The sequence below is a fragment of the Argentina silus genome, assembly GCF_951799395.1.
Source record: "Argentina silus genome assembly, chromosome: 9".
NCBI classification, from domain to species: Eukaryota; Metazoa; Chordata; class Actinopteri; order Argentiniformes; family Argentinidae; genus Argentina; species Argentina silus.
The window spans coordinates 17,664,017-17,689,493 of NC_139663.1; the positions used below are offsets into that span (position 1 = coordinate 17,664,017).

General features: G+C 49.9%; 1 protein-coding gene across 1 annotated transcript; it reads left to right on the forward strand.

Moving 5' to 3' along the window:
- Positions 1-24,761, forward strand: prr36b (proline rich 36b). Its single transcript, XM_083676941.1, has 5 exons — positions 1-234; positions 11,854-12,606; positions 13,055-13,133; positions 20,049-20,251; positions 20,738-24,761. The coding sequence occupies exons 2-5, from the start codon at positions 11,934-11,936 to the stop codon at positions 23,662-23,664; spliced, it is 3,882 nt and encodes a 1,293-aa protein (XP_083533067.1). The 5' UTR covers positions 1-234; positions 11,854-11,933; the 3' UTR covers positions 23,665-24,761.
- Positions 24,762-25,477: the final 716 nt, after the last annotated feature.

The following is a 25,477-nucleotide window of genomic DNA, read 5'->3' on the forward strand; positions in this document are numbered from 1 at the left end:
TGCGTGGACTGCAAAGCGCTGTTCCTTTCTTTGGCAGGGAACGTGCATCACTTCTGAAAACGGCGGTCGACATAGAAGTTACTGGCTGCTCTACTTTCTCCTCTTTTCTCGTCTTGTTCGGTTTCATTTTACAATTTGTTACACTTTGTTTTCGAGGATTCTGAAAGGAGACAGACGGATATTGGCAAACACTGGGCGTAGCTGGAGAGGATAAGCTAGCTACACACGGCATTGGTAAGGAGATTGCTTGAGCTCTAACAAGTAGCATGCTAGCTAGTGATTAGCTAGCTAGCTGTCTAGCCAATTTGATGCTCCTGATTTGTATATTTTGTGAGGTTTATACCATGTCATGCTAATAAACATTGCATGTTTTTCCCTAATCATGTTTTATTGTTATTTGCAGACTATTTCTTGCGCTTGTCAATGTAGGATAAGTGGTTGAATAATATCTTTAATCATTTTGTTAACTAACTGATGAATGTGTGTCGACAAAAACTAATTCATGAGGAATTATTGGATACGGCGCCATAAGCTCCAAATACTTGAACTATTCGCGGGTGCTGCTGGGTGGCTCAACATCTCGCCGAGAACAGAAAGGAAACAAAAAGGAAATACAAAGACTACTTTATTAGCTTGCAAACAATTGTGCATGTTATTCGGTTATTAACGTGAAGTTAAATGCTATCGTCAGCGCCTCCTAGACTAGATCAGACTATACAGACTTTGTTTTAGCTTTCTTTCTGCACGGTGTGGGCCAGCCATCGGAGGCTTGATTCTGGATTCGATTGCAATGCAAAGGAGGAGGAGGGGGGGGGGGGGTGATGGGGCGGTGGCAGGCTGGCTGCGTGGTGGCTGAAATTGATCATCAGCTATTTAGCCAACCTACGGATGAACGGGAACAAATCATGAGCACAGTCTTTGTGACATGCTTTGTGTAACCATTTTGGTTGATTCGCCTTTTCAAAACCAAGTCGAAGTATGCTCTTTCCTACATAAACTTTCCATCCCCCCGCTTCATCCTCCATCGCGGACGCCTATTGTTCTGTGACTGAGGCCAATTGGTCTCTAGTGAGAATAGTTTCATTGAATGCCCCAGGCGAAATGTTCGGTAATTTAGCGCTAATAATTCTGCTGCCCACCCCATTTGCATCACAGTCTGTTGAAATACTTTCGTTATATGTATGCTTGCTGAAATTGATAGGCCCATATGCTACAGTACTAGCCTACTTTACCAGGACGAGGAGTCTGCATCATTGTAATATTGTGAGCGTGAAAAGTACTGGCTATTATTAAACCCCAATTTATCACAAAGTATTATCAGCTGGGCTTGATGCAGTCCTGCCCAGCTCAGAGCTGTTCCTTGCTGTTGGTTTTATGTAACAAGTCCACACTCCCCATTGCAATAGAACAATGGGAAGGAACACACATGTTAATTAAAAAAACTGGCAAAGTATTCATATGCATTCAGAACTAATCTTTATGAATAGCCCACAGCCTGACTTCAGCTGCCCCTGACGTGCTGACTGTGATCCATAAAAAGTGGTACCCTAGTGTGGTAGTGTTACAGTGGCTTGGGCAGGTCAATATTTTGCAATGATCTGCCATGAGGTATTGATGCCACTCAGAGTAAATTGTGTCCCGGGGCGATTAAAGAAAACACTTTTCAGACGAGGCCTTGTCTGGCTTGGAGACGCTCCAAAATGCTAGTCAACCCCCCTCCCCTCCTCCCTCCCTCCCTCCCTGCATTGATGAGCGAATGGCTGACTCACACAAAGCCAGTGGATGAGGCAGAGAAATGGAGACAGACACGCACAGACATGGGACTAATGCATTCATGTGAAATTAATGTTTCACTCTGTGTACCAAGTGTTGCTTCTCAGGACAATTTCGAATGTGTTGCTTGTTTCTAGCAAAATAGCACAATGATTGTGCTTTTGTGAATGTGAATGTATTGTTACATTTGTCTTGGCACGGGAGACCAAATTCCTCCCTACCCACCTCATGCTGACAATAGGCTGAAAATGGGTTCTTCCTCGACGCCTTAGACTCAGATTCCTGCTAGTGTCTGATTACTACGTTGTTATAACCTATGTAATAGTCACAAACTCTGATTATTTCACACATGTAACACTCACTGCTCACTGGCATGCTTGTGTCGATGCAACACTGTAGAAACAGCGCTGATGAAGGGCGTAGGCCTAGATGTCTCTCCAGTATCAGTAGCTGTGCCCTATCAACTGTGATAGCAATGGCTTCTTATGATTGGCTAGACTACTGGTAAGGCTCCAGGTTTTGTAAACTAAGAGCTCTCTTTCAACCATGTGGATATGATAACCTTCTAAAGCCTTACGCTTAGGAATTGTTATTGCGGTGTAATTCAGCCCTCATCATCTGTGATTGTGGATCAAGTCAAAATGTGTTACGGCCTGATGTGTTGTATGCCTATGCTGCTGCAGCTTCATATTATTACAGAGAATCTTCAGTGTGAAAGGAAGGATCAAAGGAGATACACTTTCATTCCAATTCAATGCCACAACATTCCAAGGAGCTATGCTCCTTTGACCAGGGCTATGGGCTGTTAGTTAGAGGGGAGATGGCTACGGTCATAGTGTGCTTCAGCCTGCCTTCAGGCATAAGACCAGGCTATAACAAGCAGTTGACTCAGTGATGTTCCCAAACTGTGACATCGTCATTAGCCCCTTTATGAGTTGGGTAAAAAAGCTATGGCAATTTTCCCTGCAGTCGTGAGATTATCTTTACCACAACAGACTTTGACTTCCATGCGATGTCTCTCCATTGTTTGTTTGACGCAACCATGGGAAGTTGCTGTGGTCGCTACTTTGAATGTGTACTTTTCAGATAAAGGGCTGATAATGCTATGGTCCATGCTCCCGTCAAGACGGCTGCCTCAGTGGTCTCCCAGTTGTCAGTCCTGACAGTTGGTGGTGGTGCTGTTTTGAGGGTATATTTTGCCAGCAGCTGCAGTAATTTGCTGGGTTTGGAGGCTCTGAATTCCTCCAGTGGGAGGATGGGTAATGGACATGGTTCAGAGAGCCTGTTGCTATGCCTCCAGACCCGTTTAAGAAATTTGCCTGGATTGCTGTGGTCACTGTGTGCAAGACTGCGATATGGCAGAACATTTGTGTTCAACATCTATTGCAAATGCTCCCGAAATGAGCTTTTAGAAGACGAAAGGCTTTTTTGTCTGTTTGAGCTCACTATCAGTCTACCTCCTGTAGCTTGAAAATTGTAAATATTGGTTGCCACGGCTTCCACCTGTTAAATTTTTAGAGGTTTGCGTTGCATTTGTTTCCCTTGCTGGCGTAGTTATTATGATTTATATCAGAGCCGTGGAAGCATCGCCCAATCTGGGATAACAGGCGAGCATGCCTGACACTACTGATGACAGAATGATAGCTACTTTTATGACAGTTGACAGTGGGGGGTGGATATTTGTCTGTCATCCTGATGTCATTGGAAAAATACCGTTGTCCTGTTACAGTTATTGGAAAAGCCTTTTGACCATAACAGTCCTCCCTCCCCATACCATGTGAAATGTACGTTTGGATGTTGTCCATAGGGGATAGTAGTCAGTAGTTTTATGTTTTTCACCCGGCTGTGTTGGTCGGGTGCTGCTGAGGAGTTGTAGTTGGTTAGTCGTTATTTCTGGTGTGGTGTGGCTGACTAGTCGACCTGCAAGGGATCAGATTCCTTCTGGAACGTGCCTGCTCTACTTCAAACAGGAGGACATAATCCTCTTATGGCCACAGTCGTTTCCAGTGGAGTGTGTTTGTGCGCCTGCGTGTCTGTGTGTGTGTGTGTGTGTGTCCGTGTGCCTTTCCTAGCGCTCTAGGAAGTCTCCAGGGTGTGTTTTTGCCGTCCGGCCCAGATGCCCGCCTTGTTCCTTTCTTATCCTATCTGGTGTCATCCGTCCAACCCACCAGCTGGTCCAGATCTGGTCTGATCTCATTTACCCCCAGAGTGGTGTCTGTCTACAGGCCATAATGGACGAGGACCAGCTCTTCAAGTTACAAATTACCCTCTCTTCCTCCACGCCACTCTCAGTGGCTCGTATCCCCCAAGGTAGGGACTGCATCAGAGGGAGGAACAGGTCCCTGCCTGCCACCACTAATGTGCTGATGCTGCCTTCCCTCCCACCCACCCCCTCTGCCCATCTGTAGAGCCAGTCCCCATCCCCCCACTTTCTCCCCCCTGACGGTCAATATCCGCACGGTCAAGATCACTCCCACCCGCTGTTTCTCTCAGCGGTCCACTGTAGCTAGATTGTACAGTGTTAGGACCTTGTTTGTTGTCGGACCCCACTCTCTCCATTGTTGTTGGGATGGACCCTAGTCTTTTTATTGTTTGGTTTCTGGGACACATTGGGTCTCTGTCCTGCTCCATCCCTGTCCCTGTGTGGCTGCTCTCTGGGCCCGCCGTGGAGGACAGTCGGGCCGATCGTACAGGATTAGCATCTCTCTTTGTCCAGAGTTAACAAGCTCTGTCATGTGTTAATCTCCCTGTCCCCAGGGGGCCGAGTCTCTCGCGGCTAGGACCGGTGACGCACGATGGTAAGGGTGCTGGGGTGTGTACGTGTGTGTGTGTGGGGGGGGGGGGGACGGGGGGGACCAGAGCGCACTCACTTCATGGGTCCGGGGCACGAAGGCATGTGATATGGGCTGCTGGGCATAGGACAGAGAAAAGTCGTCCACTGGTTGCTTGTGCTGTGGCAGAAAAGACTGTAACCCTCTCTCTTAAACCTCCTCAGAGTACAAGGATTACAGTCAGTCGCATCACATGGTTCTGTGATCCAGGTGTCTGCCACACAAGCTGTTGCTGTAACACAGCAGCCAAGTTAAGAAGGGAACGTGTCTTCCTGAGTTCCCCTTCCTCTGGGCCCCTTGTGAGTATTATTGACTTGACGGACCATTGATTTAATGGAAATCACTTTGTTTAAACTCTTGATGTAGACAGATGAAGTAGCCACTTCTAGCTAGCTAATTTGAGTCGTTAGAGCTTTGAGGGGGCAATGGTGTCTGTGTCCGTGGCCTCATCAGCCGGGCATGTCCTGACGTCACTGTCCGACAAGGCCTCACAACAATCCATTCCCATTCCCTCCTCCTCCTACGCCTCGTTCGGGAGAGAGAATTCCGTGGCGGGGTGGAGAGTCAGTCGGCTTTGTTTGTGTGCTGGGCCGGGGCGGTCTCCTGATCTTTGGCCGGGGCCTGGGGGTGTTTTGGAGAATGTGTGTGTGTGTGTGTGTGTGAAGCAGTGATTCATATCAGGGTGACAGAGAGGGAGTAGCAACACGGGCTGCTCCCAGCTCGCTCTGCTGGACCTGGGGACGGTGTCATGTGCCTGATGCACCCCCTCCCAAACCCTGCTGCTTTCTGACTCCCTGGACCCTTCCCTTCCCTTCCTTTCCTTCTGCTGGGCAGTACTCTTCTGTATTAATACTAACAATCATTCCATCAGTCTCTTGGGTTCTTTATAGAGATGCTACAGCCTTAAGGCTAACCGTCCTCCTTAGAACTGGATAATGGGTTCTGTAAAAGCAGGGAGGGACGATGCTCAGAAAGCACACCGCTAATTGAGTGGGGGAAGGTGCACTGATGTTGTGGTGTGCAGTTGGTTGCTTTGAAAGGGTCCTGAGGTGAAGGATATGATGCTGCGTTACGCAAGGCTCTTATGATGATTGCCTGAGACCTAATGGGGAGGCGGAGGGCATCTTTAGTATATGGTAGGGACACTATTACCTCCTAGTCTATGTGCTGTTATGCAAGTGCTCATATTTGTCCAAGGGATCTCACATTTGTGGGGTTTTTTTTTTTTACACTGATTATTTTACACTGTATTCATAGTATGTGACAGTGAGTAATGATATTGGTAATGCGCAGCAGCTGTTCAGTGTTGGGTGCCAAGAGGTTTGTTGAGAAATGATACATTATACCACATCACTGGCAGGGGGGCATTTTACATCCAGTAAGACTTGCTGTATATTTTCAGGACGGCTCTGGCCCCGCCTCCAGCCCTCTAGCTCCACTCATGTTTCCTTTTTTCTTTTTTCTATCACCCAACCATCTGCCTCAGCTCCAATTAGAATCCAATAATGTTGCCATGGTCTTCACCTCTCCTTTACTCACGGAAAGACTGTTCCTAGAGCAGATGTTATGCCCCTAACAGGCCACTCAGGTCTGCTCTGGCTTCAGCTCTTTAATTCTCTGTTATCTCTGTGGACTCCCGTGGTGCGTCATTCAATGAAAACGGTTCATGGGAGCCAGTAATCAATCTGTTGTGTGTAGGCGTTTACCTGTTCTACCCAATGATCTATATACCTGGATAGGAGATAGGGGGCACTATGATGATGTCACTCTGATTTCACCCACCACACCCAAGTGACTCACGTATTGTGTCTTATTTTCTTTATTGATTTGCTAGTTCTTCCATTTTGCTTTTGTCTAGGTTATTCATGTATATTAACTTCATCACCAGATATTAAAATTAGGTAAAACTTCTAAATAATGTGTTGAACTAGTTCTCATGAAATTGGCTTAGTACTTTATTTGTGGAAAACGATCAAACAATGACAATCAAAAAGCCTGTGGTCATTAAATTAAACAATTAAATGTTTTCATTTAGGGCTCAAAATGTGACTACTTGCACTTTACTTATTTTGCCATATCTCCAAACATATGTCATTTCGTCAAAACCTTAAAAAAAAACCTCTGTAGCAGGACAGTTGATGAAGATCAATAACAACCGGTACAGCTGCCACCGTTGACATGCATCGATTGACGGCTGCGGTCTGGTGTAGTTTGTTGCTATCCAGGTGTACAGACCTCTGCGTCTCAGATGTGTTTCAGGTGGACCAGTGTCTGTATGAAGTGGCAGCTTTGGTTGCTGCTGCGTTTGTTGTTGTTGTTGTAATTGAAAGCGGGCTCCTTGTCCTCTGCCCCGCATGGCGCCTCAGACATTAATGTGCATAACTGACATTCTCCCCATGCGTAAAGAGGAGGAGACACACACACACACACAGCCTCTCATCATCCTTGCCCCCAAGGTTTGTCAATTGAGTCCCCCCCCCCCCCCCCCCCCCCAAGAGCTGAGCTCACATTGACCCAGCAATGGAGAATGGAGAATTCTAGATGAAGACGCCTCATAGTCTCCACACCACTGAGAGATGTGTCTGTCAGCACAGGCACCGCGGCGTATAAACACTGGCAGGGGAGAGGAGACACCGGATCCCAGTGTGTCTACTGCAGTGTGTGGTGATGAATGTGTGTTCATTATAGGTCAGATGCCGTTAAACAGCCCTCTTCAAATAAGGACACCAACTGTTTCTCTGTCTTTCTCTGTCTCTCTCTCTTTCTGTCTCTCTCTCTCTTTCTCTTTCTCTGTCTCTGTCTCTCTCTCTCTCTCTCTCTCTTTGTTGCCAGATTTATCCACCCCACCATCCACGAGTGTTCTGGGAAGGTTTACAGGAGCCTTAGGAAAAGCACTTTTGCAGGCTGATCTCTTCTGCTCGCTCATCACCCGCTTCCACCTTCCCTGACAATCCTCCCATTGACAGCTATTTACAGCAGGCCCCCGGGGACCCGCAGGCAGAGAGATACAATTGTGGACACATATATTCTATACTACGATTCGAGCAGTGCTGACTCAACGACACAGCTCTAGAATGAACACTCCGATTTTGGCGCTTCGTTCTCTTGTTTCAAACTCTAAGGGAGGCTGTGATTAAACATGCAGACACAAGGCCACCAGCAGGGCTGACATTAAGTTAGCATTTAACTCAGACACCCACTCCTGCTGGGTCTATCCAATAGGAGATTGAACTTGCATAATTTTGCCCTCATTAGCTTTTGTGTTGGAGCATATTCAAATACAGACCTTTTAGCCATGCCCAGAACAACCCGGCGTACAGGCATGCCCATTGCCCACACAGTGGGAGATTGTTTTCACTGTTCAAGAAAAGAGGTCAAAGTGCAGATTACTGTTAGAATATTCTGGTGACCTGATTATCGAGGACTCGCACGCTTGTCTAGACAATCAGTAAGGCTTGGTGTGTGTGTGTGTGTGTGTGTGTGTGTGTGTGTGTGTGACCTCCATCTTCAGTCTTATGTTTGCGTTCACCTTGACATGACCCTGTGTGGAAGTAAACGACTGCTGTGTGTCCGTGCGTGCGTGCGCGTGCTCCCTCCCTCCCTCTTTGTTCCCTCTAGCTGTGTGGCTCATCGGTGAGGCTTGTGAAGAATGTGATGTGGGGTGCAGTTTGGTGAAGCCTGGCTGTTTTGGGAGATTTGGAAGGACTAGGCGTGTCCAAATGACATTTTAACAAAGGGGGACAGTGACTCATCATTTGAAGATAAACAAGATGCATTAGAAAAATTGACATTTTATTGGGTAAATGATAAATATAGGCCCGGTAATTAAATGATGGCAAAAACCACCCAGAGACCTCTGCTAGTCTGCTCTCATTACTTTAGAACACTGATGACTCCTCCAGCCTCCTCACAGGCAGGAAGTTGTTTCTCTCCCAGATCCCCTCGGCTGCCCGCGGCCGTGCCGTCCCCCAGGTCACGGGGTCATGTTATCATGCAGCTGATTGACCTTCTGGCCCCTCCAACGCTGGCTAAAGACTGACTAACCAGACATCTCTGTCATTAACCCATATCATCCTCTGGCCATTTTGAAACAGAGGAGCCTTTGATTCGCCACGCCAGTCAACAGAGTGCGTCTGACACGGCACCATCTGTCAGGAATCAGCAGGAGACGTGCCGTATGGACACAATCTTAAAGCCATTTTTTCTCAGGTCATTGAATAAAGTCTTGCATGCTGAGGAATTAAGAGAGACAACCAAAGCATTATACCAAAGACAACGGTAGTGTTTGAATATTGAATATTACGGTGGTATTCTAATGCCCAAGTATTACAAGGTTTTGGACCCATAGACGATCAAAATGTTGCCAAACGAAACTATGTACTTGGGATGGGCACTCGCATCCATAGCCTATTCCTCATACTGGGTGACGCAGGCAGGGCGAGGGCAGTAGACAGGCAGGGCAGAGCAGAGCAGAGCTGTGTAATCTCCCTGTTGGCTGGAGGAGGAGAAAAAGCAGTGTTCCTCTGGCTTAGTCTGCGCTGTGGAGGAGATTTATCACCACACACAGCTGAGCAGAGCCGAGAAGGGAAAAGCACAGTCCAGCCGGCCGGCTCTCTGGCCCTGGAACAGCAGGAACAGGACGGGGACTGAACAGAGGAGGGGGAGGGAGGGACTGGGAGGAAGGTACAGAATGGATTTTGAACTGGGCTTTATTTACTTGTCCTGGTGGAGTTTGAGGGCCACAGCTGGGGCTATGTGCGAACCCCTGCTGTCCAACATACATTCATGTTTGTTTTTTGGGGAAACAAGGGGGGGGCAGTTATTTTCCTATTGATGTTGGGGGTGTGATATAGGTGTTTAGTACAGAGGCCCTGTTGTAGGCAGAGCTTGTTGCGGTGTTCCCATATCGCCTTGTGTGAGGGCAGGGTGTTCTAGAACAGAGTGTCTCTGTGAGACAGAGGCAGGCTCAAATGCTACTCGTGAGTGTGAAACACGGTTGCTTTCACTCAAACAAACAGACACAACACGCGCGCGCGCACACAGACAGACAGTGTCACACTCCCCCCCCCCCCCCCTCATTCCAAATGTGACTGGTGGGTAACTCAATTAAGCTGATTGCCCACATTGTGTGTCTGTGGCTTTGGCTGTCTGAAGGGTGTGGCAGGGCCCCCTCTTCTCCGTGTGTGTGTGTGTCTGTCTGTCTGTCTCTGTCTGTCTGTGTGTTTTTTCTGATCTGATGGTTGTATGGATTTTCTCTCCAGGGCTTTTCCTTCCATCTCTCTTCTTCTCTCTTGCTTCTCCCCTCTGGCCTTGCTCAGCTGCTCGGGCCATCTGTGCAAATGCAAACAGAGAACAGAGGGAGCGAAGGGAGGGGGGGGGGGGGGTTGGGGAGTCTAGGAAAAAGGCTCAGAGAAAATGGGAGGGTGAGGGGGGGGGGAATGAAGGAAGACACAGTAATGTATTTTATTTAGAGGATGAGTAAGGGATCGGGGATGAGAGCAGAGAGAAAGGAGGGCTGTGTGGCGAGCGGTTCCAGGAAGCTGACGGCATAAAAGACTGTAGTTCTCCTCCGTTAAGACGTGGAGCAGAGCAGCGCAGGGCTGTGTGGGCGTGGGAGAGAGAGAGAGAGGGGCCGCTGAGCGGAAGCAGAGATGTCTAGGTGGGTTATAGAGTCCAGAGTCAGAGAGAGCAGAGGACTCCGGTCCAACTGAGCTCCCATGGCTCGGCCAACGTCTCCCTCTCTCCTTCTCCGGTTCCCATGCTCCTTAGGCCACGCCTCTTCCTGTGTGCCGGCCTCAATTTCATTTCGCCTCACTGCACAGCCAATTCAGCTGTTTGACAACTCGGGGCCCTTTCTTCAATTGTTAGAAACTCGATTCCTCTCCTCCGTCCTCCACTCCCTTCGTTCTCAAGAAGCATTGGAGAAGTATATGTAAGGGGAGGAACCCAGATCTTCTCCTCCAATGCTTTTTGAGTCAGACGTGAGTGGAGGATGGGGGATAGGACACGCCTAACAATTGAGAAAGGGCCTTTGGCTGCATCGTAACAGTCCTATTGAGCTTCCCTTCCTTGTTTCCTTTCCTTCACGACCACTGATCTCAGAGGAGTCGGTGAACAAGAGTGAAATGGGGGGAAACCATATACAGTCAATCTTTTTACTTCCAGCACCAGTGTTCTTGAAAGGAAGGAAGCAAGGAGAGGAGGCCATTTTTGGGAGTTTTGACACAGACTCTTTCAATATTTCCATGTTAATATGTCCCTCTGCCAGGCAGGTCACACATCTGCACCCCCTGGCTGCATGTCTTGGGACACCAAAGTGTCTTGAGTTTATGCTACTTTATGGTCCAGCTTATTTCCCTCCTTGGCAGTGCTTGTATCATTATATAGACTACGTGCCTTGGAGTTTCCTGAGTGGCCTCAGCCTTCACATCCACAGCTTTTGTTGTTGAGTTCAGTTGACTGTGTCTGTGTTGCGCTTTCATGGCTTTGCTCCTCCGTGGTCTGATGAAGCAACTTTTAGAGATATTGCGTGTTCCGACTTGGTTGAAGTCCGGGTGGTGTTGGGTTGTTGAGTGCCCAGGCTTTTTGCAGTTAATTCCCTAGAGTACGGTTCCTGAGGGCAAGTCTTCCACACTAGTGGGCCTGCGTGATGCTTCTTCTGTAGCCTCCATAAACCTAGCCTATATATAACCCATACACACTTCCTGTATTTTCTGGCATTTCAATGTCAGAGAATGAGACTGCCTATAGCCATCTGACTGTACATAGTTATTTATATTAGATAATGTGTCAACATGGCTGTTCATAGTTATTTATATTAGATGATGTGTCAACATGGCTGTACATAGTTATTTATATTAGATAATGTGTCAACATGGCTGTACATAGTTATTTATATTAGATAATGTGTCAACATGGCTGTTCGTGTTTGTCCTCTATTCCTCCCCTCAGAGCCGTCATGTCACCCGTCTCCATGATGTCACACATCTAACATCATGAGTTAGTCCACTCCAGGGGTTGTTCTGCAGAATGACACACTCTGTTCTCTCTGCCTGTCCCTAGTCTCTCTAATCTTAGATACAACTCCTCCTCTTGTGTGTGTAGTGTGTGTGTGTGTAGTGTGTGTGTAGTGTGTGTGCTGTACTACTGGTAGGTAAGCCTTTATCTGATTCCTCTTGGGTCTGTTTGTGCCGATATGAAAACTTAGTCTTGCCATTGTCTGATGATATTCCCCTGCTCTGTTCTACAGATCAGTCTCTACGTCGCCTGAGTGCATCTACGAGTCTCCAGCCCTCCTCTGCAGAGACGGACAGCCACGACTGAGGGGAGATGAAACCGGATGGGGTTGCCACGGCAGCGATGGAGCCAATGGAAGCGCTGGACGCCAATCCTTTAAACGAGCCCGTGCCCATGGGAGAGGAGCCTAACCAGGCACCCGCGTCAGCCCCCCAGACGGAGGCGATGATTGGCCAGCCAGGCGAGATAGGGCAGGGTGAACCCCAGCCTCAGCCAGAGCCAGCCAAGCAGGCTGCCACCAAGACCGGGGGCACCAAGGCCCCCACAGACCCCAAAGCTAAGACCACCACCAAGGCCCCCGCCAAGACGAAGCCAGGGACCACCGGCACAGCAAAGACTGCCACCGGACCAGGAACGCGGCCCACCACTGCCCAGAGCCGCCTGACCAACGGGGTCGCCAAGCCCCAGACCAACGGAGTGGCCAAGAAGACCCCCGCCACCGGGGCACCAGAGAAGAAGAGCACCACCGCAGCCGCGGCCAAGCGGCCCGTAGGTACAGCCGGAGCACCTGCCTCTAAGGCCCCCGCCACCAAGGTGGCTGATAAGAAGCCTGCAGGAACCACCCGCCCTGCCTCGGCTCCCTCTGCGACCAATGGTGTGAAGACGGCGACAGGAACAACGACAGCAGCGAAGAAGACACCAGTGGCGCCCACTAATGGTGTCAAAACCACCACCGCCCCCGCCACTGCCGCTAAGAAGCCAGCAGGTAGGCCCAAATACAGGAGGCTGAAAGCTCTTTGTCCAATCACTTATGGCAACTGAAAGTCTTAAAATTGTAGCCCGGTTTGATCACTGTAAGCAACTAGAAACCATGAATTTGTAGCCCATGTCACACTTTTTCAACATGGCATGAAATGCTAACTGTCTCTCTCTTGTACACTTGCAAACAGTATGTAGAGCATGTGATGTGTCCTCTCATACATAGGCTGTGCATTCAGATGGATTCAGTTCAGGATGTATGACATGCTCGAATGCCTGCGACAAATATAGAAATGCGTTTGCCCTAGTTCCTCACTGAGAAATTTAAACTAAAGTTGTTTTTTTTAATAATCAGCTGCATCTTTCAAATGCCCTCTCCTTCAAGCTTGTCTTTGTCCTTTGTCCTTTCCTCTCTTCTTCTTCACCATCCCTTCATCCCCCTCTCTCCCCTGCAGCTCCCAGGCCTGCCTCCGCTGCCACCACCAAGCCCAGCACTGCTGCCGCACCCAAGCCCCCTGTTTCCAAGACAACCAGGTAGGCCAGCCATCTGTAGATAGTGTAGGCAATTGTTGTTCATAATTGGTCCTCTCTTCAGACATCCTCGAGGCAAAGACTGTCTGTACCTAGCTGGGCAGAAGACAGCCTTTTGTTACAAGCCGTTCTTCAGAATCAGTATGCAGCACTACATGTGCACTCTCAACCAGTAGCAATGTATTGTAGAATAAATTCGGCATGAAGCTCTCCAGTTCATAGACCGAGAAGCCGGTTGGCTCTTTGGCGCCGACTTGGCTGCAGGTTCAGAGGGGGCCTGGTTAAAACACCCCGGAGAAACGAGGACAATGTCGCCACACAGAGAGGGGCTTTAAGGAGCCCTCAGAAGTAGGCCAGGCTACCACTTGACAAAGCCAGGCCTCGCAGCGCTTTTTGAGGTTTTCAAGTCGCATTACGAAATTACGCAGCCCCTCAGAAATTCTAAATAAACAACCACAACAAAGTCTTGAGACGCAGGCCATGGAGAGAAATGCATCTTTGTTTCGGAGTGCGTAATCAGGTCAGATTATGCTCAGTACCTGAGTCACGCTGTGTGTGTCTGTGTCTATGTCTCTCTCTAACGTAACTCCGGGGAGAGTCACAGGCTGCTGGGAGGTGGCTCAACGAGCCCTTTGTCTGAGAGGGGACGATGACGAGGGACGATGTCCTGAGGTGGATGTTCTTTGAACCCAGCCTCACTCCCCCCCCCCCCCCCCCCGTGGGTGTGTACCCAGTCTGAAAACATGACTGGATTGTTTGCCAGTAAACTCATGTTAGTCAGTTTGCTTAGAACACAGCTAGACAGCCCTGTGTGTTTAACATACAGGATATGGGACGCTAGTCCTTTGCATTAGAAATGTCATCCGGTGGACTTTGGGTGAGGTACAGTAGGTTAGTGGCTAAGTGTATCGACTAGCTATATTTAGTGTGTGTGAGAGAGAGACAGGTAGTGTGAGAGAGAGAGACAGGTAGTGTGAGAGAGAGAGACAGGTAGTGTGAGAGAGAGAGACAGGTAGTGTGAGAGAGAGAGACAGGTAGTGTGAGAGAGAGAGACAGGTAGTGTGAGAGAGAGACAGGTAGTGTGAGAGAGAGACAGGTAGAAAGCAATGCTGATGGGCTCCCTAGGGAGCGCCGTGTACCCGTTCAACCAGCCTCTGTCAGCTTGTGTGTGATAGGCTGTGACAGAGCCATAAATCTCTGCTTTAATTAGATTTTTTCCCTTTTTCCTTCCCGCTCCCCCTGTTAATTCATGCTTGTATCAGATCAGTGGCTGAGTGCAGGATGGATACACTGGCATATCAAACACAGCCTGTCACACACACACACACACAAACACAAGACTAACTTTGTCTCTCCATTTACTCAATTTCACTCTCCTGAGGGTTTTGTTATCAGTTGGAAACAATTGCAACGCAAATATAGTATTTTTATTATCCTGCAAATACCCCAAATCTAATTATAATGAGCTGCATGGGTGCTTTGTTTCTCCTGACATTTAGTGAGGTCACTGTGCGTTCTGTTTGTCACAGCGCTCAACAGTGTTTGTTTTAATGTACTTGTCTATTTTCGTCACACTGTTCTGACTCTCTGCTTTCGGGTGTAGACTCCTTCAGATTTGAAAGTTCACTCTGAAAAATGATATTGTGAAACAGGCTAACAGCTGAAAAATGCACTTTAGTTTACAAATTGAATGCAGTCTTCAGTACTATCTGCAAAGGTCAAACCCCCTTCACAGAAACCGTTCCCTAACCTGCCACTATTGCTCTGGTATTGCGGTGTGAAGTAGTGCATGATGTGACGCTGCTTTTGCAGAACCAGTTTGGTACTAGTTTTGTGTAATGAGGTGTATACACATTTGTCTAAATTAACAATTGTGTGTGTGTGTGTACTACTGTGCATGCAATGGTATGTTTGTATTCACCATGTGCCTGCCTGCTGGTCTGAATCTGGTTGCCTGCTGGTACAGCACTTGTGACAGCTCACCACTGAGTCTGATTAGCATGCATGTGAAACAGAAGATACCGTTATGGTGTTAGCGCGATCTGCATGTGACGGTGAATGTGTAGGAGGGTCAGACTCAGCCTGGATGTGTTTATATGTTGTCATGTTGTGCTTGTCATTGATCATTGATTGTCCATGTTAGCATAGACAAATTATTCAGCACACAGTATGTGTGGTTTGCACGAATATGCATGTAATCCTCTTTCACTGGATGGCTAGTATGTAATTAGCATGCTGTGTGTTTAGTAATGTGGTGGGTATATCAGTGTGTGTGTGTGTGTGTGGAACATGCGGTACATGTGCACGTGCTGCCTGAGCCTCCCTACTGGCCCGAGGTCTGTGCATGCAGCAGAGTGAATACTAAACCAACAAAGGGCTGAGGTGGATGGAATCCACACGTCTGAATAAGTCATGTGTTCCTGCTGAGCCCTGGCGCTGCTCAGAGTGCATACAGAGTGTGAGGGGGTGTGCACGCAGACAGGTGTGTGGGAGATTGGGGCTGAAAGGATGAGGGGGGGAGAAAGGCGAGGCTCCAGTCTATAACACCACTGGTGAACAGATGGCGCTGGTAGGGCAGACCTATACTGAGTAGGCAAAGCAGCTTAATATACGGTGGGGATTTAGGGGATGCGTCGGAGAAGGCAAGATGCTGTTCGATTATCAGGTGGTTTCCCGAATGATACCTAGTCCTAGTCACGGTGCACTGTCACATGACTAAGACTACACCATGATTACTGCTGTTACACCATGACATGGTGTCGTCTTAGTCACGGTGTAACAGCAGTAATCAAGGTGTAGTCCTAGTCAAGGTGTAGCAGCAGTAATCAAGGTGTAGTCCTAGTCACGGTGTAACAGCAGTAATCAAGGTGTAGTCCTAGTCACGGTGTAACAGCAGTTATCAAGGTGTAGTCCTAGTCACGGTGTAACAGTAGTAGTCATGGTGTAAAAGAGCTGTAGCCGTGGTACAGTCAGTGCAGTTCTGCAGACTGTAAATCTCCCCTGCTGCTGCGGGTGTGGCAGCTTACTCTCTGATGCGGTCTTCCATAGCCGCTGTTTTATTGGAAGTGCTACCGCAGACCTAATCACCAAATGGATCTGATGGATCTGGCAGGAAAGTGTGTGTGTGTGTGTGTGTGCGCACACGCACCGCCCCTGCTCCAGATGTGACATGTGATGGATGTTGGAGAGCACTCTGTGGAAAGCGGTGGTTTATGGGCCTCTGCACGACCACACTCTCATGCAGGTCCATCAGCTCTGCCTCTACCTCTTTATTTCTCTCCGTTTGCGTCCTCACTGACTGGAGATGTGTGCAGTGATTTTACTGGATACCGGATGCCCTATTTTGGTTACCTGTACTTTTAAAGTGCACATGTTTTTTATTTGTTTGATCCTCATGTTTTTATGCGTCGGTTAAAAAGCCAACTGTGGCTGGTTTATCAAGTCTGGGCGGAACCCTGGGAAGGTTCCAGAACGCCTGTCTGTACTGTCTATGCCTGTGAATACTGCTGATGCAGCAGTATGTTGTTGAGGCATCTCCCTGGCCCAAGGGCAAGGCTCCCTCCTCCTCTTCTTCTCATGGTGCCTGCCTCCCTACCTGCTGTCTTCCATTGGGAAACACAGCTAGGAGGAGGCAGGTAGCACTGATCAGAGTCAGTGCATGGTGAGGTTCCCGTGGTGCTGCCACGCTCCCGTAGATGTTCTCCGCCCCTCCATGGATGTCCTGGAGGAAGAACAACCCTTTCTGTAACCAGGGTGAAGACTCTCTCCCGGCCCTTCTACTTAATTAAAATTGCATCATCTTTAATCTGCCAGTTGTCTCCTTTGGAAAAGGTCCTTCCTCCTCCTGTTAGCTGGCTTTGCATGTGCGTGCGCGTGTGTGTGCGTGTGCGTCGTTGACTTAATCATAGCATGATTTTGATCTGCCGCGAGAAGGAAACACCAGGTGACCTAATTTTCATTTCTTTTTTATGTTAATCATCACCGCAAAGTTGCTCATTGGGTGGAATGCATAATGTAACTGTCTTTTTTGTGTGTGTGTGTTGTTTCACATCCCCAGGCGACTGTGGTGAACTTTAAGTGTGCGCCTGATAGCGTTCGCAGCGACCAACAAGAGTCACCTCATTTTTCAGCTTCAGTGCCTTTCGAGGCCTTTTTACTCTGAATTTGCTTTAACCCCAATTTGTGACGTCGTTCCTCACACTGTGTGGCCTGCAGGGAAAGTTAGAAAAGCAATGCACAGCCTTTCCCCCCTCATTAACACTCCAAACCCATCAGACTCCATTGTGGAGGTGGGTAACACGAAGGCTAGAGTGATCAGCACAGTGCCTCAGTCCTTCTGCTGACAGTGATCTTAATTACAGAATTACAAACGGTATTAAAACGATTCAAGCACTGCTGCGATATTAGCGTCGCCATTGTGCCTAGACCGCGGACAAGCATCTATTAATTTTACAACGCATCCCTCTGTGTTGAGCTGTTGGACCGTGCCATATTAGGCCTCTCTCCAATGGCCACACGGGCTCCTTACAACACTGAGATGAGGACCTCGTTGAGACCTTGTGAGAAGAGACGTCGATATAAGGTTAATGGTGTGGAATCGGACGAGTGCTTAAGAGTTCTACTTCTCGCTCTTTCTCCTTCCCTCTCTCTCCTTCCCTCTCTCTCTCTCTCTCTCCTACTCCCTTTTTCATTGGCCCCTCTAATCGCCTCGGCTTCCCTTCCTAAATAGAGTCGTCCCGTCCTTTTAGATTATCCATATTCCTTTCATCACACAGATTAAGATGAATGCTCTCTCCCGCACCCCTCTAGTTATCCCTCTATTCTCTCCCTCTATTCTCTTCCTTTCCCTATCTCTCATTCTCTTTCTCTGTTTTTAAATCTCCCCAATTTCTCCTCCATTTTAATCCCGTCGTTTTTTTTATTCCCCTGTCTCGATCCTCATCAGCTGATTAGTCACTGCTCTTTCATCCGCTGCTTTCGGAGCCACTGGGTTTTAACGGGGTGCTTTTTTTAGCCGGCGATGCTGATGTCGGTTGCGTTTGGTGAGTCGTCACCGAACGATCCGAAACTAGCCGGAATTTCAAACATGATCTAACAGGAGCTAATCAGTTGAGGGCTCAGCTATAATTAACAACGGCAGACTAGCTAAGTACCCCCTTCTGGACCTTCACTCACACAATTCATCCATTCAAGAGAGTGATCCAGTGTTTTCAATGCGTTGCCGATATATGAGGGTAGCAAACAATGGGCTGTTGTGAGCCGTGACCTCGGCTGTTGATAATGCTTCATAAGAAGCCTTATTCTCGACTGGACTTCACACAGCGATATCTTTTAACTTGTGTTGGACTGCCAAGTAAGCGTTGTAATCTCTCTGCGTGACACACTAAATAGGAGTCCGTCTTTGTTTCGGTACAAACAAGATCAGGCACTTCCCTCAACGCCACACTCTCTCTTCATTCTCTGCTTACTTAACGCGAGGCGACGTGTTTAGGGAAGGAAGATGTGGTGACACAGGCGAGTTTTCACAGACACTTTCTCAATGTGACCAGACCGCACCGTCTCCCCAACAACCCAGTGACACTGCAGTCTGCCACCCGTTGCTAGTGGGCAAGGGGCATTATTGCATTTTTAATGTTCCATTACCCTTGGCAGCCGTGTGTGTGTGTGAGGAACTCTGTGCTCCCTTGCAGGGTAAAAACAGCAGCGGTGGACTTGCACAATGAATGTGCTTTTAACTCCCTCCACAGAGTTCCAACAGGGGATTTGAACGGGTTATTTCTGTTCTCCTTTCTGAATTAAAGATTAACATGGCCCCAGTGATCTTCTCTCCCTTCCCCCCCCTCTTTCTGTGTCTCTTCCTTCCTCCCTCCCTCAACTCCCTCCCTCCCTGCCTGCTAACTCAGTTCTTTATTTAGAGGCGGGAGGGCGACGGGCAGGCAGTGTAGCGTGGGCTAAGGGGATCACACGGCCGCGTCAGGGCCACTGGATGTAGGCTAGTTAGCTCAGACCTGATGTAGAAGCTACTAGGCATAGAAGCTACTCAGTGGCCTGCCAGGCAGATGAGTATTATTAGGGGTGTGCTGTCCTCTGTCCGGCCTTGTGAATAGAGAAGTGTGTGTGTGGAGGGGGTGTGGTGTGTGTGGGTGTGTGACTAATTACCCAGACTGCTCTGCTTCAGAGCCCTCTGGGGGGTTGTGGCGATGTAGGTGGACAGTGCCAAGGGGGGGGGGGGGGAAGGAGGGGTTGGGCGAGGGGTTGGGCGAGGTGAAGCCGGGGAGAAGAGAAGGAAACAGAAGGCCTGAGAAGACTTGACTCATTCTCAAATCTCTCTCTCTCCCTCCTCTTCATGTTGTTGTGGTGTTCTCTCCATCCCCTCATGTCTCCTCCCTCCCTCCCTCCCTCCCTCCCTCTCCCCTCGCGCTCCCTGGTGTGTTGTGTTCCTGAGGCGTTCCTGTGCCAGGCCTGAGCCTCCGCAGCGGGGCTGTAGAAGTGACTAATCAGTGAGCAGGATGACGAGTGCCCGCGGCCGACAGGTCCGCTCGCTCCCTGTCACAACCGCTCTGAAACCCGCAGCCCACGGGTTCACCAGGCGGCACGACGTGGAATGTCGAGCTTATGAGAGATCTCACGTTCGCCCGTAGACGCCAATGGTGCTGTTTAAACAGTGCCTGTCATGTCTACTTACGTTTGTGTTTGCGTACAGCGTTTAGCAGACGTGTCCATTTAAGACGTTTCATGAGCCTGTGTTTTTGATTGTCTCTTCTCTATAGGGAGATTGTGAGAAATAGTTTCTTTTGCGTGAGAAAGTGCTGTTTAGTAGTGTTTGGAAAATGACCATCCAGTCAGACTGTGTGAATGAGTCTGCCTAGTGATTCTTCTTCTTCTTAACCCACCATTCTGCCCTTCCCTCTCTCCCAGGCCTGCCACTGCTCCAGGGTCTCGCCCAGCCACCGCCAGCACAGCTAAGAGCTCCACATCCACGGCCAAGCCTGCCACCCCCGCGTCCAAAACCACCCCCACCACCCCCAAACCTGCCGCTGCGAAACCCAGCTCCACAACACCCTCTGCTGGTCGGACCCCGACACCGCAAGCTGCAAAAACCACAACTCCCGTCAAGAAAGGTAACAAAGACATTAGATGTGGTTGATACTAGGGCTGGGTATTGGCAAGGACCTCACGATACAATATGTATCAAAATACATGGTTCACAATGCAATACCTTTGCAATACATCACTTATGGCGATACATTGCAACGCTCTACATATGTTTACTGAAAATTTCGAATGTAACTGAACATTTTGCATATTGAGTAGTATAGCTAGGGCTACATAATCTTATAATATGGTGATACTGAGCTATATAGTTTTTTTTTTTTTGCACAGCCTTAGTTAATGCAAGAGAGAACAATATATTTTCAACATTTTAGGGTTAGGTCCACTGCAGACAATGCAATGTTCTATACATCTAGGTATATGTTTGCAATTATTTGTTTGGTTTTGTTTGCCCTGATATTCCCTGGTTAGGATGCTTTATCTGTATTGTTTGACATTTGTCTTCTTCCTCATAATAACGTCTGCACCGCACTTGTGTTCTGCTTTCTCCATAGATGTTACCAAACCTGCTACTCCAGCAGCCAAGAAGCCTGCAGCGTCCCCTCTCACCCGCCCCTCTACAGCCACCAAGACCACCAAACCCGACACTCCCAAGTCTGCCCCGGCACCCAAGTCAGACTCTGCCGTCAAGAAGCCAGCTGCCAGCAGCAAGGCCCCAGACACCAAGACCACCAAGGCTAAAACACAGGAGAGCAAGCCCACGCCTTCCAAGGATGCCACTGCTAGCCCCAAACCCAAGCCAGCAGCGAAGGCTTCTAGTCCCAAGAAGGCGGTGGGTAGTAGCACCCCGATGCCCGTGAAGCGAGGCCCCAAACCCACGACGGCTGGCGAGCCCGCGGCCAAAGAGGAAGCTGCGCCGGCTGTTGCTGCGCCGGCTGTTGCTGCTCCGGCTGTCGCTGCTGCTGCTGTCGGTGTGGTCGCTGCTGCTACGGCAGCTGCCGTCACCATGGCAACCTCTGCTTCCCCCTCGGCAGAGGAGATGGAGCTGGTGTCTACCACCCAGACCAGCCAGGCAGAGGAGGCAGCTCCAGAGGCCTCCATTCCCCAGCTCTCTGCTCAGCTCGACCTGGTCCACCTGGGGGAGCCTGCGGACGACTTGGTGTCTCCCCTGGGTACCACAGTCATGTCCCCTCCATGCTCCCCTCCACGCTCCCCTCCAGGCCCCATGTCCCCGGTCAGGGAGCCCCAGAACGCCTCCCATCTGCTGGGCATGCATGTTCAGCCAGACCCCTGGAGCCACACCCAGCCCCTGGTACCCTCTGCTATTGAACCACAGAGCCCAACCAAAGTGGAGGTGAGTTTCCAGCAAGCAGGAGAGGAGGAGGAGGAGGAAGAGGAAGAAGAGAAAAAGGAGAAGGAGATGGAAAAAGCGGAGACGAAAGAGACAAAGGTGGAAGAGGAGGAGGAGGAGGAGGAGGATGAGGAGCAGGAGGATCATCAACTTCCCACCTCCACAGCCCCGTCAGCAGCCACTGAGGAGCCCTTCAGCCTGCTGCCTCAGCCCAACCTGCTGGGGTCCTCCCCCATGGACGACTTCACCACAGGGTCACTGATATCTCCCTCTCAGGAGCGAGAGGAGGCAGTGGAGAAGGCCGACGAGGAGATCAACGAGGATGACGATGATGATTACGACGAGGAAGAGGAGGAGAGGAAGGTGGGCAAGCAGCAGCAGCAGTCGCCGTTGTTCAACATGAGCAGCCCTCAGCCCTCTGAGGAGTTCCAGGCCAAGCCTGCAGGGTTCGGTGGGGCTGGCGCCGGCTGGCAGGGAGAGGACCTGCTGTCGGGGATGGACTCCGAGGACGTCAGCAGCATGAGCAGCAGCCGGGGCCAGCCAGGGGTGTCTGAGATGAGCAGCACCCAGAACACTGGCCTGTTGGAGGGCACCCAGAGCTCTGACGCCCTGGTCGACTCCAGCCTCCGGGGCTCCGAGGGAGACGGCAACTTCATGAACTCCCCCAACGTGGAGACCCTGGCCAACGAGGAAGAAGAGGAGGACGAAGAGGACGAACACGACATGGACGTGAGCTCGGAGCGCGCCGAGGACCACCGTAAGGTGTGCCAACAGGAGGAGGAGGAGGAGGATGAGGATGAGGAGATGCCCAGTGAAGGGGTGACTGAGAGCGGTCTGGAGAGCGTTGGCTATGTTGATGAGGATGACTTGGACGAGGAGGATCGCCTTGATAACCTCAACCGTGGGCCACAGCCTCCCATCCCACCCGTGTCTGCCTGGGGCGGTCAGCTCAACCCCTTCGCCGACCCCTGGACACCACCAGCCCACATGGTCACCACCCACAGCGCCTCCAGCCCCCTCTCTGACCACGGGGCTGCCGACCCTGAGACGCCCACCCAGTCCCCAGCCCAAGCCTGGCTGGACCTCAGCAACCCTGCCCTGGTCCCCCAGTCAGAGCAGCCCTATGAGCACCAATCTGCTCAATGGGAGATGGAGAGCTCAGCCCCAGTGGAGGCCTCTGCCCCCCCAGCACCCCCTGCCGTGGGCATGTCCCAGTCCAGCACCCTAAGCGGCACGGCCCTGGCCGCCCACAGCAGCAGTGAGACCAGCACGCCAGAGGAGCTCCGTGACTACGACAGCAGCTCTGGGGTAGAGTCACGCTCTGACAAGCTGCAGACCCCCGTCCCCACCTCTGTCCAGCCCGACTTGGAGCAGGACCTCGGTATCCACCTGGAGAGAGGGGACGGAGAGGAGGAGGAGGCCGAGACCCTCCCTGCGGATGAGGTCCTGGGAGCAGGCCCCCCCACCGCCCCCGCCTCGGCCCCGTCTTCCCCCTCCACCTCGGGAGACGAGGCCAGCGACACAGAGGGCGAGATGCAGATCAACGACCCCGATGCCCCCATCACCATGGATGGCAGCGCTGGCTACGACAGCCCGCCCCCAGCCCGTAACCTGCCTGCCCTGGATGAGGACGAAGAGGTGGTGGAGGCTCAGGCCGGAGAGGGCGAGGAAGACGGTGGTGGCGGCACGCCCCAGTCAGCCAACTCAGTGGCGTCATACGGCTTTGACTGCACCACGTCCAACTCCAACGCCCACTCCACGGCCGAGAGCTGCGGGAAGAGCCCCGGCATCTTCTCCCTGGAGAACGAGGACCAGCTGCCCGAGGAGGCCAAGGACCCCTCCTTCATCAAGGAGCTGACCCTGCCGGCGGCCGCTGCCCAGGCAGAGGATCTGATGCTGGGGGGACCCGTGGACCTGCTGCCCTTGGGCCATCCGGGAGACGACCAGGACAACCACCACCACTACATGCTGGGAGGGAAGATGGGGGCAGACGCCCTGGAGGAGGTTGACCCCCTGGAGCCCAACCTGCGTCTGGGGTCTCAGCACGCTGGGGAGGCCAGCGACGGCCAGGCGCCCTACTACTCTGCCATATGCGATAAGACTGATAGCTTTCTGGCAGGTAACGTATAAGCCCCTCCCCCCTGGAATGCACCTTCTCCCTCGCACCCCTCCCTCCTTTACTTGTCGTTGTTCGTTTTTCTCTCAAGTTGGAATAGATGGCTTAGGAAAACATGGTAGGGGGGGGGAAAAAAAGAACAAGGGGAATGAAAAAGACTGTAGAGATTTCAAGTGAAGCCTCCCTCTTTCATACTACTATTATGGTCATGGTTATGAGTGTATGGCTTAAACTCCTTTGTGTACAATAGCTACTACCATTTTCTATTAGAATGTTCTTTTTAAGTAACACTGCATACTCCGTAGCCCCTGAAGGGGTACAGACTGACTGGTCCGCTGTGACTGAGCTCTTAAAAGAAAAGGAAAAAAAACATGGAATGGAATGAAATGGACTCTACCTACCTGTGTATTTATCCTACTGTTTTTACCGAACAAATGTCAATGAATCTTTTTTTTTTGTACTTGCTTGTCTGTTTTGTTTGTTTTTATTTTTGTTTTTGTTGAAACCCGGTCCTCCCTCTACCCTATGTACACACTCCATGTTCTGTTCCTGCACCATAGAAATAGTCCTACTCTCCTTTTTTAAAGTGTTTGTTTCAAGACTTTACCATTTTTAGCGTTGAATAAAGGCTAGATATTTAACACGGCTTTCTGCCCCTTACAGTTTTGTTGAGGTGGGTATGGGAGTGTTACTGTAGATAGAAGTTTGTGGAGTTTTAATGTGCGCTACGCTACAGGAAGTCTCACTGCATAGATTACAGTATCATGGCAAGTAACACGCACAGTGTGTGTTTGGAGTGGAGGCATTTGGTTTTAAGTGGTCATGTTTCATTCCTCTCTTAGTTGATCATTTGTGCTTCAGAACCAGCTAACTAACAACTATTATTTGTGAAGAAAACCCTGCATTCCCCTGCATCTGTACATTTAGATTGAAGCTCACTGAAACGCTTTTTAGTGGGTGTTGGGTATTTCCACGGTAACTTGCATGTTCGACTAACAAATAAATTGTGTACTCTGATGAATTTCAACCGTTATACACTAGGGATGTTCATAAATGAATGGTTCACACTAATTAGGTTTTTCAAAATTCCATTAAACATCATTGCAAGGCACCTTGTTCCTGTTTCTTATTTCCCTTTAGCGGGGCATGTTTAGATGGTTGTCAGTTGTTGTAGTTGAAGGTTTATACAGTGTGTTCACAAGAGAATGTCCTGACGTCATTCACTGTCCCCATGGGAATAACGTCCAAACAGGTGGTGATGGAAAATGGAATTTTGGTTAAGAGGTGACCCACGTGGTGTCCCATACCCTGTGTTCCAGCATGTATATGTGTCTCTCCAACCTCTGTGGATTCAACACTGACAAAAAAAATTCAGATCTGAACACATCCTTGGTACAGTAGGTGGTACTGCACTCAACTGTGGTACTGCACGCACCAGACTCCAAGGAAGGCTCCTGCAACTCTTCCTCTATATGTCTGTAAAGTTTTACACACACACACACACACACACACAGCTCCTCATCCTATGTGATGTGAAGCCTGCTCAAACCTGCCTGTATTCTCCCGAATGCTCCACTCACACTTACATACACACACATGGTATTAGACACACTGACACAACCTCACACCCATTCACCACCTGAATGCATCCTTTGGAGGAGGAGTTGAATCTTCACAAGCCGAGGAGGACAAGAACTCCTCTCCAGTTCCAGCCTCTGATACCTTCCTGCCTGTTCCTGCTCATTCAATCCCAGACAAGGAAACCCCCCTTGGATTCTCCTGTTGGTAGATGTTCCTCCTCTCCTCCCACCCTCTGCACAAGTATGG

Bases quoted from the DNA above. Each gene is read 5' to 3' on its own strand.
- prr36b (XM_083676941.1), top strand. From the start codon at position 11,934: ATGAAACCGGATGGGGTTGCCACGGCAGCGATGGAGCCAATGGAAGCG. The intron at 12,607-13,054 runs GTAGGCCCAAAT...TCTCCCCTGCAG, and splicing joins TGCCGCTAAGAAGCCAGCAG to CTCCCAGGCCTGCCTCCGCT. The intron at 20,252-20,737 runs GTAACAAAGACA...CTTTCTCCATAG, and splicing joins CACAACTCCCGTCAAGAAAG to ATGTTACCAAACCTGCTACT.